This window comes from Drosophila simulans, chromosome 2R (genome assembly GCF_016746395.2).
Source record: "Drosophila simulans strain w501 chromosome 2R, Prin_Dsim_3.1, whole genome shotgun sequence".
Taxonomy (NCBI): Eukaryota; Metazoa; Arthropoda; class Insecta; order Diptera; family Drosophilidae; genus Drosophila; species Drosophila simulans.
In genome coordinates this window covers 19,328,118-19,340,417 of record NC_052521.2, presented here as the reverse complement: position 1 = coordinate 19,340,417, position 12,300 = coordinate 19,328,118, and the positions used below count along the sequence as shown (strand labels likewise).

The following is a 12,300-nucleotide window of genomic DNA, read 5'->3' as shown; positions in this document are numbered from 1 at the left end:
ATTCTGAACATCAAATAAAGCTGTTACAGTAAATAAAAATTAGGTTATTAAATAGCCAGTTCCTCTGTGTTCACTATTTTATGGTCGCCCTAATTTACCCAAGAATTATTATGACCAGTTGGTCACACTGTCCCTCGTTCAATTTCGCTTTGTTTACATCTGGCGATTATATTATAGTTTATTTTTTTACCGATGTTAGCTGTCGTTTCGCCGACGCAGGTGTCTTGATCTGTAGCCGCAACAACAGGTGAGATAAGTTTCCGTATTCAAAGCCGGAACGCCGTTCCCCGATCGAGTTCGACGTTCATTCGTTTCATTCAAAAACGGCTGCAAACCGGCTTTTTCCATTTATCAGCAGACGTCTTGTGTTTGAAGCGATATTACTCACAGTTTATTGAACTCTGAGGCAGCGTACATTAACTTAGGGCAATAAATACATACACGTCTTACGAACTAACTAATTAGGATATCGCGGCTGGAGCGACTACACCAGGTTGGCATAGCGCAGTCCCTTGACGAGACTTCCGCTGAAGCTGTCCTCGTCGGTGAAGCGGATTCCGTCCGCCTGGCAGGACTGCAGGCTGCACGGATACTCGGCGCCGTAAGCACTGCTGTCCCAGCGTATCTGAAGCTCATAGGTCAGCTCCGGATTGAGCACACAGGCCTCTTCGCGTAGCCAGCCAAGATGCAGGTTGCAGTTGTACTTTGTATTCTGGCCCTGGACAACGTGACTCCACACGGGCGCCGTGGCCGGACCATCGCTTTCAGCGGGCACCTCGCATAGGTCCAGGCGCAGCGATTCGCGGTACTCCAGCTGCTGGACGTGACCCAATAGGTTGGGAGTCATCCTGCTGTTCAGGACCAAGCCCATCAAGGAGATAAATCTAGAGCACTTTAGACGCAAGCGAAACAGCGGAGATTCTGCATCCACTGTAAAGGGCCTGCAGGCCTTGTAATAGCAGCGCTCCACCAAAACCACCGGAGCTAGGGCCGGTGATTCCAAATCACTAGCACCCGAAGCCACTGGCCAATCGCTTGTTTTGCCACCCAAGTCGTGGACTACTAAGTCGGCATCGCTGGGACCCAGGCCCAACTGCTCGCACTCCTGGCGTGTCCACTCATAAACATACCAGATGAGCAGCTTGTGCGGCTCCTTGCACGCCGCTATGATGGCCTTCACACACTCCTTGGACACGTGCACATAGTGCTCCTTAAGGTGGCTCATATACTGTCCATTATTAACACAGCATCGCATGAAGAAGGTCATGCAGACCTCCAGCAGCCCGTCGAGGCCCATGCAAACACTTAGCTCCAGAGCGGGCAAGATATTGGCGAAGCGTAGCTTGCGGGTGATGGCCATTAGCGTGTCGGCAATCAGCTCCTCCAGCAGATACTTTTCAGCTGCATAGTACAGCTCTATGCAGGCCACCAGCTCCAGGTCATTGTAGTCAACGACGCCCGTGTAGATGTACTCCACCAGCACCTTGAAGATAGCAGAGCTTATGTCGTGGATTTCGATTTCCGGCTCGGGCTCGTTGTTTTGCATGGGACCAAAGAACATTGCCTCGAAAACGGGACTGGCGGAGCTCAGGATGAGCTTGTGGCACTTCACCTGCTCCTCGCACACGTGGAACACGCAATCTGTGTACTTGGCTCCACGGAGCAGCTGCCCGTATCGCCTACCCAGGCCGCTGCTCACACTGGCCTGCTCTTTGCGATCCACCGCCGAGATGCTCATCTGCGAAAGGGGCAGAGAAAGGTGGTAGATATTAATGAGCCATTCGAAAACCCGTTTCCAATTTGCCCTTGTCATGGGAGGCCATCAATCATTCGAAGTATAATAGAAACTATTCAGGCGCGGGCGAATAGAAAGCGATACGAGATGTATGTAAATTCAAAAGAACTAGCTAAAGTTTTGTTTGTGCGCAAACTAACGATTTCGGTTAAAATGAAAAGATGTTTGGCCAAAACAGGTCTTTGCTATGTTTAATAAGTTCTTAGTTTATTCAGTTAGTAACTCTTTTCAGTAAGTTATAAAGAGCTATAAAGAGCTGAAAGAGTCGTAACACTTGATATTTTAAGAAATCAAATTTCACGCTTCCAATTTCGCTTGCTATTTTATGGCTATTAATTAAAAGGGCGTGTGCCACAAAGCGAAAAGTTTAAATGTCCGATAACGCAATCCCCTTGAAAAATAGTACATATGTAGTCAAGGGGGTTCGAGTGCCTGCAGTCAACGTGACGTAATTCGATTTGAATATTATCACTTACGCGACATGCATCAGATTTCCTTGGTCATGGCCAAGAATGCAGATATATAAACACATTTGTATGTATATAGACAATCGCACACATGACAGGCTTTTGTTTATCAATAAGCCAAAATAATAATACGACGCGATTGTTTACCAGCCAGCTGGTTGGTTGGTTGCTTGGTTATTCATCTATTGCCGGCTTGGGTTCGCTATTTGTTTTCCCAGCGGGTACTATATGTGTATAACCGGTTTAAAGTGTTTGTACAGATCTCAGTTGGACAAGTGGGGCTCCGGCTAACGCGACTTATATGGGGGCCTCTCGAAATCAGCGAGGAGCACATGTCGGTGTTATCTAATGTGCAATTTATGGGTAGCTAGCACGGTGGTTTATGTGCCCTCCTCCAATTACTGACAAGCTAAATAACCCTCAATAATATATAACCTATAGTACTTGGATATGGGCTGCATCCAGACAACATGTGGCCCGAAAATAAGCTGAGTGTTAATTCCCTGTCTCTGAAAATTTCGAGCTCATGCAAATATTTATATTTTATTGCAAAGTCAATCAATATTCTGGACTTCTGCTGCGCACTTTGTTGACTCGCCTCGAATCGCGAGCTGCTCTGTGTTCAGTTGCGTAAAGTGAGGCTAGCCCAGGTGGTGAAGGGTTCACGTGCGACCTTAGGGCTAATTTATGGCTTTTTAGAACATTGGAATAGTTTACGAGCTAAGTGGACATTTCCAAGAAGAACACACACACCTTTTGGCACTGTGACAAATTCCTTTTCAAACAAGCACACGCGAGAATCGTAACAAAAGCGATTTGTGTATGTGAAAATCGAGTTGGGGAAATTTAAAAGTGAATTTCACGCGCCCTCACGGCGAGGCTAATTGAGTGATCGCCGCGGCGTCGTCTTCCTCGTCTGAACTTGACCGATATCGCGTCTTTATGCGCCAGGCCAGACCAGACTACCCAGCTGTTCCAAGAGTTCGGAGAACTTGAGCGAGAACCAGAATAGCGACAACCGTCGAGCGCAACGCGCCACCTTCAACTGATCTTACTCGGTTTGGGGAAACGTTCTCCAAGCGATTTCGATTTCAGGTCTCACCTCCTCTGCTGCGTCTCCCAATCTCTCAGTGCGTTCTCGGCGATCTTCGTTCTTTTTTCGCACGAGTACATTTGGTAGCCGATTTCATCGAGTTTCCTCTTATCCCGAAAGGTTTCCATATCGTTCTGACGAACACTTTCAGCCAGCTTTAGGTAGGGGCTCCGTTGCTTCTCATCCATGGAGTCCCAGATGCGTTTCCCCGAAATTAGTCGCTGGGACTTCAACACATCCAGGTAGTTGAGACCGACCAAGCCCACTTCTCGAATCCGCTGGGCGAGCAGGAAGTTAAAAAAGGCGTTTGTGGAGCCCAACTGTTCCAGTTGGTTGAGTTGGAGTTTTCGTATGGTGCTGCGGCTAAATCTCACACGGGATTTTCTTTTGATAGTCTGAGGCACTGGCGAAGTCGTGGGCAATGGTGCTGAATCTTTAGCCGAGTCATTATCCTCCTCGTCGTCGTTAAAGAATGAGCACCATAGCCCCAACGTCTTCTCCCAGAGCCAGTCCATTCTGGGCACACTTAATTTTGAAGTATAGGGCAAGGCGAGAGGTAGTGCGTCTTGGAGGATGCGACTGGTATCGCCATAATGGCTGCTCTCCCACCTCTGCAGAGATTACAAATTAAGCGTCTGCCTCGCTTCTTGCTCCCAGCGATTGATGGCCAACCTTGAACCCATTGAATTGGCTCTTCTTCAGAACCAAAGTTATTTCTGTAAGTCCCCCCCGACGGCATACTCTTCGGACCTTGTGGGGTAACCATTTCGGCATGAGCCCTTAAGTTGGTGTGATAAAAGCGATAGTGGTGTCATAATCTAATCAGCTGTCATCATGACTTAATTAAAGATACATAATATAGAACTTAAAAGATATAATAGAATAAATGGAAGCATTTGATATTACTTTAAGGAACTAGTAAAAAAGGAAATCCCAGTCTTCGCAGCCTATTAATACTTGAAATACATACCCAGCTTAATAGCAAATATAACTAAATGTAGCGAAAGAGTATAGACGCTTCGGTAAGCGGGCATAACCATCTGCCTCTTTGGCTCGGTGCTTAGGTTCGCTTTTGGCGTGTAGCTGCCAAACAGGTAATGTGACCAGTGGACTGGAGGCTGGGCCCTCACGCACATTTCTTCGGATACACACACATGTGGCTTCTTCTGTTGTTTGGCAAGCCCCTTCATTTGTTTCCCTTTCGTCTCTTTGCAGCTCCCTGTGATGCACCTGTCATACGGCCAACTAAAAGTGGTGCTCATTTTGGCCCTGCTGCAGGAGCTGCAGGTGAAGCCGCAGCGGGAGGTGTTCCAGGAGCTTTTCGAGAAGGATCTGCGCTTGTGTCCAGACTGTTTCGTTGGACAGAAAGAGCAATGCGGTGTTATCTTCCAGAAAATTGCAGAGCCCTCGGATTGGAGTAGACTTGTGAAAGCCATTTCGTTGCTCGTTGATCGTCGAGCGATTCACTATCTAAGGCTAAAAGACCAGGATCAGGAAGTCCAGCTGGTGGCCAAAAGAAAGATCATTGATGCGCATAGCTATCAGATGAAAAATGTGAAAAGATCTTTCTATGAACTAGAGGAGCAACCTGGTGGTTTTCATCTCTGCCGAAGTCTGGCAAGGGAACCCCGTTTCGTTTCGTATTTGGAGCAGCGTGGACATGCCGCTGCCAGTGTGTGGTTCTACATGATGCACTACGTCAGTCCGCTGCTCATGCAGGAACTGCATCTGCAGGGCTTTCCAGTGCCTACCCCATACGCCTCCTGCGGACTGACACATTTTCAATCATACGCTGGACGCACATTAGCTCATTACGTCGATGCCGAAGAAGGTCTGCGTGTGGAGCTGGCTCTCCAGTTGATCCAACTCTCCCTCAAGCTAACTTTTGGCTTCGCGGACTTTCGCATTATTTTAACCGATTTCACGGCCGATAATTTCGCTTACGACGAAGAAACCAAGAAGGTGTACCTCATTGATTTGGACTCCGTGGTCCTGGTGGACGCTTCAACCGCAGCAGGACAAGCCGAAAAGTACGACCCGCTGCCCGGCGAGGGCTTCACATTTGATGTCTCGGCTTTCTGCTCCGGCCACCAGCTGGATGCCAATATCTACCAGGCGTGCCTTTTGCTAAGGGATTTCTTGCTTAAGAATTTGCACAACGAAAAGCTGCAGCTGCTCCTGGAGCAGTGTGTAGCATGCCAAGATGACTTCTGTGATATGCGTTTCCAACATGCTTACGACCTAATAAAAGTGCTGGAAAGCAAAAATTAAAGCCAATCGTTGGAGATCCACTAGTAAATAATCGTTTATAATCATAAAACATATTCTTCATTACACTCAATTTAAGCCTAAATGAACCTCTAACGCCGAACTTTGAGGGATTTGGGAAGTGGAGTTACCAGCAACAGAGTGCTATCCGAGTAACTTTGGACTAGGACGGGCGTCGGTTCACAGCTTAGATAATATCACGTGGCACACTCAGGAAGTGTATGGAATTGGACACATGGTGTGTGATGTCCGTTAGTGTCTCCTTGTGCACGCCCCCGAAGAGGATGAGCTCGCCGTTGCCAGCAATGAGGCTCGAGAGGATTAGCCGATCCGGAGCACCCTTGAGCACTCCGAAGTTTTTGTATTCCACCCACTCGAGGGCGGGTTCGCTGCTGTCCAAAATGCCGGAGATGTCACACACGAACAGGGATTGCACATTGCAGCGCAATCGTTTGGGAGAGGGTGCGCGTAGCGGTTGTGGTTCCACTTGGGCGGCCGCCGGTGCGCTGCGTCGCGAATTGCGAATGGCGTTCATCTTCTCCTCCATACGTCGTATTCGCTCGTTGTGATCCCGCGAAGCACTCCGCGATCGTGTGGGCACATTGAAGGCGGCCATTCGAAAGGGATCCTTTTGAAACAGAAAATAAGTTAGAGGTCCACAATACGCGCACTTAAAAACACTTACCTCATAGAGCTCATCGAAACGTTTTGGTAGCCTAGGTTCATTATCACGACACCTTAGAGCTAAATTTCTTTGCAAGCGCTGTGCGGCATCCACATCGCCGTCGGCGGGAGATGGCGGAGCATTTGGTCGCACTGGCGGGGATGGAGGAGAAGCAGCTGCAGCCGGAGCAGGCGGGGCATGCAGATCACTCAATCTTCCCGAGCGCGGTTGGTAATTATTGTTATTATTGTTCACATTGCTGTTGTGCAGGAATTGCTGAGCTTGCTGCATGTGTTGATTAAGAATTGCTCTTCGGTTGGCCAAATACTGTTCTTGAGGACCCAGTGCTGCTGCTGCACCTCCCACTCCAGGACGGATGTTTCCTCCACGATTTTGACCAGGTCCACCCAGTCCTCCACCTAGTCGACGATCCGGAACTGGTATCCGGTATCCCCTTGGAGGTACGTTTTGAAGAGGATTCGGCGGCGGAGGTCCACGTCCTCCAACGACTGGGACTCTGCTTTGCTTCATCATTTGGAAGTCCTGCGGCATGTTGGGCGATGGGCCCACGACCACCAGGTAGTTGTTGACCTTGCAACCGGGATTGCACCACATGTGGACGGCTCCAAAGCGCTTGTTGCGCACAGCAATAGACTTCCAGCTCCATACATCCCTGGTCATGTCCAGCAGCCAGGCATCAGTGTACACCCGATTGGCACCGCCACATCCTCCCACGATCAGCAGGTGATTCTTTCCCAACTCTACCTGGATTTGTCCGTATCGCGGACTGGGTCGCGTGTTGCCCACAAAGAGTGGCTGCCACCAGCGCTGCTCCGGCAGATCCAGTACCCATGTGTCGTTTGAGTTTACATTGAAATCGTCTTTGATCTGGTAACCGCCAAAAACTACCATCCGATCGCCATGTACCGTGGCCGAGTGTCCAGCCATCGGTGGTGGGGAAGATAGGGAGCTTCGCAGCAGCCAGCGGTTCTTTCCAAGATCGTAGTAGTGCAGCTCGTCAAATAAGCACCATGGTTGGTAGGGCGGATGTAGCGAAGGGTATCGCCATCCGCCAAAGAGTATCAGCTGGTCCCGCCACGCTACCATTGATGCACTGCCCTTGGGCGAGGGATAGGTTCCTGTGGCCACTGGCCGCGCCCACCGCATGTGCGTCAAGTCAAAGCGCCACAGATCGTTGAAGGTGGTGTCCGACGAGGAGCCGCCGCCGAACACGTACATGGAGTTGTCTTGCCGCACAGCCGAGTGAGCAAATCGTCCGGCAATAAAGGATAATGGTGCTCCAGCCCCGCCATTGACTGTCTGCTGGGAAAACACCTCCCAGCGCAGTCGAAAGTCGATGAGGCCCTTCTCCAGATTGTGCTTGGAACGGCGCACAAGGTCTGCAAAGCATAAAAAGATAGTTAAGTTGTATTATGTTCGCACTTTCCAGATACCCACTCTTCACAATGGCGTGCCATCGCTTGCACACCAGGCTGCAGTGCTCCAAGTCGCCGTAGGGTGGCAGGTAGGTGAAAATGAACTCCAGTATCTCATCGGGAAGGACATTCAGATTTACAGCGGCCAAGGTCGCCCCGCAATTGTCGTTCTCGCCATCGACCTTGTAACTGCTCGCGTCCATCCTTTGTGATGTCCTTGCTGCCCCCTTGCTTCGTGTCGTTCTTGGTGTGCTTCACCCGCGGATGCTGCACCACAGAAGCAGCAAAAGGCAGCGAAAGAGTTTAGGTCGCTTAACTTATATGCTGGCTTGAACTCCAGATGATTTTCGTGTTTTTATACAACCAAAATAAATTATAACATAAACAGTGGCTGCGAACAGTGTGACCGTGCTGAAGTCAGAAACATACAAATGGTCACAATAAAAATACCAAAATTACAAGCTCCATAACAAATGTTTATTGATGATCAATTTCTTTCTTTGGAAGATTATTAAATAAAGGTTTTATTCTTCAAGATACCTGAAAAAATGTAGTTTCGCCTACTGAATTGCTTAAATTGCTAAACTGCTTTCTCATACAACAAACAACATGCAACATCCAGTGGATATGCGCTATTAGCAAAGCTTGCTCATGTCTATGTGCGCGTTTCGTTGCGAATGCCAAGAAGAATTTCACGTGTTGCTTTTATATTGTTTATGTCTCATAAACCTCCAAAATGAGTGCAACAAATGACAAAAAAGTTGTTATAAATAAACGATTAAAAGGCTTAAGCCGAGAGGCTCTCGAAAAACTAACCCAAACCGAGCTGATCGATAAGGTTGTCCAACTGGAGGCCTATAACTTTCAGTTGCGGAATCTGCTGCAGAAAAAGTTAAGCGAGCATGATAAACATGATAAGGAATACTCTGGATTATTTGGCAACGAAGCGGATGGCAAAGTTAGCCAGGTGGCCAAGACATCCAACAAAGTGCAGAAGATACGTATGTTCGATTGGAGCAGGTATGTTGTGGAACCACTTCCAGATTAGATCAAGTTCCATGATTCAATTTTTTCAGTGCACACAAGCGTCATGTCTTGCTAAAGATTACCTACTTTGGTTGGGACTATCAAGGATTTGCCTGCCAGGAGGATTCCAATGATACTATCGGTAGGTTCTTAACTCAGCTCTAATACATGCAAAAATGTAAATCTTTTGCTTTGCCACAGAATCCAACTTGTTCCGCGCACTGACTCGTACCTGCCTAATCGAATCTCGCGCCACTTCCAATTATCACCGCTGTGGACGCACAGACAAGGAGGTGAGCGCCTTCTGCCAGGTCATCTCCATAGATCTGCGCAGCAAGCATCCACCCGAATCCCAGCTGGATCCCACATCGCTTTCCTCCGAGATCGACTACTGTGGACTCCTGAATCGAGTGCTGCCCAAGAACATTCAGTGCGTGGCTTGGATGCCACTGCGCAGTCCGGTTTATAGTGCTCGATTTGATTGCGTTTCTCGCAGCTATCGTTACTACTTTCCTAAGGGTGACCTGGACATTGCTGCCATGCGTAAAGCCTGTGATCTCTTAGTGCGTCACGCCGACTTCCGCAATTTCTGCAAAATGGACGTGCACAACGGAGTAACCAACTACATGAGAAACTTGCAATCAGCCAGGGTGGAAGCTTGTGATGAGAATCATACAAATTCCGGTTTGTTCCTGAGCAAGAGCTTTAGTTCTATAAAATTTTAAAGCGTAATTTTCTGCAGGCTACGACATGTACTACCTGGAGATTCAAGCAAATGCCTTCCTCTGGCACCAAATCCGTTGCATTATGGCGGTGCTTTTACTTGTGGGCCAAAAAAAGGAAAAACCGGCCGTAATAAGTGACCTGCTTGATGTGGAGTCTAATCCCTGCAAGCCGCAGTACACCCCCGCCATTGGCTTGCCTTTAAATCTGTTTCGTTGCGATTTTCGAGACCATACAACAAGAAGTGTAAACCATTCAGGCAGCGGTGATGCAAATGAAGAGGCCATGGATACAGTCGCCAACGAATCAGATGACTTAAATGCTCCCGAGCCCTTGGAGCGTGATCTTACGGCGTGGATTTACAATGAGGAAAATCTACAGAAGCTTATCGAAAACACCCAGTGTGAGTGGACGCAATTTAGCGTTAAGAGCACCATGATACGCAATGTGCTGCAACAACTGGAATCCTTATTTGAAGAAAACTTTAAGCCAAATGAGAAGGTACTGGCTCAGGTAAACCTGTTGCAGGATTCCGTCAATCCACGTCAATATCAGCCTCTTTTAGAACGCAAACGATGTGGTATGTATTGAATGCACACTTATTTTTAGTTTACTCTAATCAATCAGTTTTTGCAGAGAGCTTGGAGAACCGGATTGAGCATTTTGTAAAAAAGCAACGACTGATTGTGAAGAATGAAACGGAAACAGAGTGATTTATTTTAATATAATGTTATTGAAACAAAACGTATATTGCTTTTCAGGTAAATATATTAAGGTTGTATGTAAATAGAACTTGTACAACGTTTCGAACCATAGCCTAGTCTAGAATGGGTAAATAATTTAAAATTGTAACTTCATACAATTCTTTACATACTATTTGGGATTCTAGTTTCTAAATAGAGTCTGTATAAGTGTATAGTTCTAGCAAGGGGCTTTGTACGATTACGAAAAAGGCTTCACTTAATTAACGAAGCTAACATTTAACTTGGTTAAACGATGTAGGTTGTCCATAATTATGTATTACCATGGGAATAAGTCAAATACGGGCATTAACTAGCAACCCATCGATTTAGCTTTCTGTAATCTGCAAATAAAAGTGAAACATTAGGTTTCAATTAAAAATATAGTTTGCTAGATGTACTTACTTTCTTCTTAAGATTTTTAGCACAATGGTGCCCTCTCTTACGTTCTTAAAGAGTCCTATGGTTTCGGCATGACTCATGCCCTGCACAGAGTTTCCATTGATCTCCACAATCTCGTCGCCTGTTTGGAATGTATTTTAGTTATGGCTGTAGACATCGAAATGCATTTGAGGAACTTACCCGCTTGCAGTGTGCCATCATCGGCTGCCTGACCTGAAGGAAACACGGTCTTCACAAAGATTCCCATGTTGCCCTTGGGCGAATCTCGTCCTCCCACTATGCTGAAGCCCAGCGACTTCAGTCCAGGTCCCTTAAAAAAGGTTATAGTCTTCGGGGTGCAACGTCCACTACCTATAATTTGTAACAAGTGTTTAGTATTTGACACGGGAAATGACTTGATTTCTTCTAGTAAGCAATTTAGTTGATTATTGGATTACTGAATCTCACCCTCGCTCATGGACGCACGGATGACCTCCGCCATTTCCTCGTCGCGTATTGTTAGCTTGGCCACCGGAAGCGATGGCCTGTGATGCATTAGGGCAGCGGCTGGCGGAGCCAGGGAGGAGCCGGCTCCCGCTGATGTGGATGCCGAAGCTGGTGAGGATGAGGCGTTAACATAGGGATTAGGCGAGAACAATGAGACGCTCTTTGGCGAGTGCTTGATGTACAGTGATTGGTGTGTCTGTTGCTGGTTTTGCTGCTGTTGCTGATGGTTAGTGAGATCAGTGGTTGTGGTAGCTGTAGAGGATGGGGTATTAGCGACTCCCTCTCCGACGGTTAGACTGTTAGGAGGCGCCTGCATGAACAGACTAAGGCGCGACGAACTCAACCGCGAGTGGGCAAATCGGAGCGAGCGGTAGTGCGAGTTGGCCAGATTGATGGAGTTTCTGGCGTAGTGGGAGCGCTGGCCAAATTGCTGCGGGTTCGGTGTAGCGGATAGGGCGGAACCCTCCGAGCAGCGCTTCCGAGCCAGTAACTGCCACTTTTCGTCGTCCGCCAGGGAGGAGGCCACGCACACGCTTGCCGCCCGATTTGCATACACTGGCGTATAGGAATCGGTGTCGTTAGCAGGGTCGTTCTCGTTATCCAGCAACCGGTGGTTAGGGGAGGAGGAGCAGCTGCTGCTGCCGCTGGCAAAGAGTGGGGTCGGTGTTAGAGCCAAGCTGCGCTGACCTGAGGAGCTGCGCGCCCGCCTCCTGAGGAGCTCATGCTCCGGCGCACCGACATCCAGTGAGTGCCTGGGCGTGGAGCTCCGGCGATGCTGCATCAGCGGCATCGGAGTGGGCATTGTGCTGACGCTGGCCATTGAACGCGCATCGCACTGATCCTCGCCCTGTGCCTCCTGCTCCTGTTCCGTATTGTGACCCTGAATCCTCTCCTGCTGCAGCTGCAGACTCTGCATGCTGCTCAGACTGTCCGTGCTCTGTGTGCGCTGCACATAACTCAGCCGGTGGCGCTGCGTGCTCATCCCATCGATACGGATTTTGGTGTAGAAATCAGTTACCGTGGTCACCTCATCGTGAGCAATCACCAGGTCGATGCAGTTGTCCACAAAGCTGCTCAACAGGCGCTGAACCTCTGCAAAGGATTGAATGCCTCGCAGGTGTTTTCCATTTACGTTGACAATCTCGTCACCCAGGCGAAGACGGCCATCCCTAGAAAAGAGAAGTTAGAAGTTAGAAAATG

General features: G+C 48.3%; 5 protein-coding genes across 8 annotated transcripts in view; 2 read left to right on the top strand and 3 right to left on the bottom strand.

Moving 5' to 3' along the window:
- The first annotated feature begins 97 nt into the window (after positions 1-97).
- LOC27208057 lies at positions 98-5,654 on the top strand. Of its 2 annotated transcripts, none has more exons than XM_016183684.3 (2): positions 98-247; positions 4,571-5,654. In XM_016183684.3, exon 2 carries the CDS (start codon positions 4,580-4,582, stop codon positions 5,624-5,626), a length of 1,047 nt encoding a protein of 348 aa, XP_016029040.1. In that variant the 5' UTR covers positions 98-247; positions 4,571-4,579; the 3' UTR covers positions 5,627-5,654. The 2 variants fall into 2 exon arrangements, with proteins under 2 accessions (XP_016029040.1, XP_016029041.1); XM_016183685.3 differs by lacking the exon at positions 98-247 and adding an exon at positions 4,428-4,449.
- LOC6739486 lies at positions 364-3,487 on the bottom strand. 2 transcript variants are annotated; one of them, XM_039292206.2, is made up of 2 exons: positions 3,365-3,487; positions 364-1,738 (listed from the first exon to the last, which is right to left on the bottom strand). In XM_039292206.2, the coding sequence occupies exon 2, from the start codon at positions 1,736-1,738 to the stop codon at positions 485-487; it is 1,254 nt and encodes a 417-aa protein (XP_039148140.1). In that variant the 5' UTR covers positions 3,365-3,487; the 3' UTR covers positions 364-484. The 2 variants fall into 2 exon arrangements, with proteins under 2 accessions (XP_039148140.1, XP_016029043.1); XM_016172225.3 differs by lacking the exon at positions 3,365-3,487 and adding an exon at positions 3,016-3,324.
- Positions 5,636-8,186, bottom strand: LOC6739484 (F-box only protein 42). Its single transcript, XM_039292205.2, has 3 exons — positions 7,746-8,186; positions 6,309-7,687; positions 5,636-6,251 (listed from the first exon to the last, which is right to left on the bottom strand). Exons 1-3 carry the CDS (start codon positions 7,924-7,926, stop codon positions 5,811-5,813), a joined length of 2,001 nt encoding a protein of 666 aa, XP_039148139.1. The 5' UTR covers positions 7,927-8,186; the 3' UTR covers positions 5,636-5,810.
- A 183-nt stretch (positions 8,187-8,369) lies between these two features.
- On the top strand, positions 8,370-10,264 carry LOC6739485 (tRNA pseudouridine(38/39) synthase). The gene is made up of 5 exons (XM_002076346.4): positions 8,370-8,743; positions 8,800-8,891; positions 8,951-9,433; positions 9,492-10,052; positions 10,109-10,264. The coding sequence occupies exons 1-5, from the start codon at positions 8,460-8,462 to the stop codon at positions 10,183-10,185; spliced, it is 1,497 nt and encodes a 498-aa protein (XP_002076382.1). The 5' UTR covers positions 8,370-8,459; the 3' UTR covers positions 10,186-10,264.
- LOC27208017 overlaps positions 10,223-12,300 on the bottom strand; it is a 35,805-nt gene continuing 33,727 nt past the window's right edge. For both annotated transcript variants that reach the window (XM_039292203.1, XM_039292204.1), the window contains exons 7-10: positions 11,062-12,269; positions 10,795-10,965; positions 10,618-10,735; positions 10,223-10,556 (exon numbers count right to left, since the gene is read on the bottom strand). In XM_039292203.1, the coding sequence (XP_039148137.1) occupies positions 10,526-10,556; positions 10,618-10,735; positions 10,795-10,965; positions 11,062-12,269 (1,528 nt within the window). In that variant the 3' untranslated portion in view covers positions 10,223-10,525. The remainder of the gene's footprint in view (positions 10,557-10,617; positions 10,736-10,794; positions 10,966-11,061; positions 12,270-12,300) is intronic.

Bases quoted from the DNA above. Each gene is read 5' to 3' on its own strand.
- LOC6739486 (XM_039292206.2), bottom strand. From the start codon at position 1,738: ATGAGCATCTCGGCGGTGGATCGCAAAGAGCAGGCCAGTGTGAGCAGC.
- LOC27208057 (XM_016183684.3), top strand. From the start codon at position 4,580: ATGCACCTGTCATACGGCCAACTAAAAGTGGTGCTCATTTTGGCCCTG.
- LOC6739484 (XM_039292205.2), bottom strand. From the start codon at position 7,926: ATGGACGCGAGCAGTTACAAGGTCGATGGCGAGAACGACAATTGCGGG. The intron at 7,688-7,745 runs GTGGGTATCTGG...TATGCTTTGCAG, and splicing joins ATGGCACGCCATTGTGAAGA to ACCTTGTGCGCCGTTCCAAG. The intron at 6,252-6,308 runs GTAAGTGTTTTT...CTGTTTCAAAAG, and splicing joins GTTTCGATGAGCTCTATGAG to GATCCCTTTCGAATGGCCGC.
- LOC6739485 (XM_002076346.4), top strand. From the start codon at position 8,460: ATGAGTGCAACAAATGACAAAAAAGTTGTTATAAATAAACGATTAAAA. The intron at 9,434-9,491 runs GTTTGTTCCTGA...AATTTTCTGCAG, and splicing joins TGAGAATCATACAAATTCCG to GCTACGACATGTACTACCTG. The intron at 10,053-10,108 runs GTATGTATTGAA...CAGTTTTTGCAG, and splicing joins TTTAGAACGCAAACGATGTG to AGAGCTTGGAGAACCGGATT.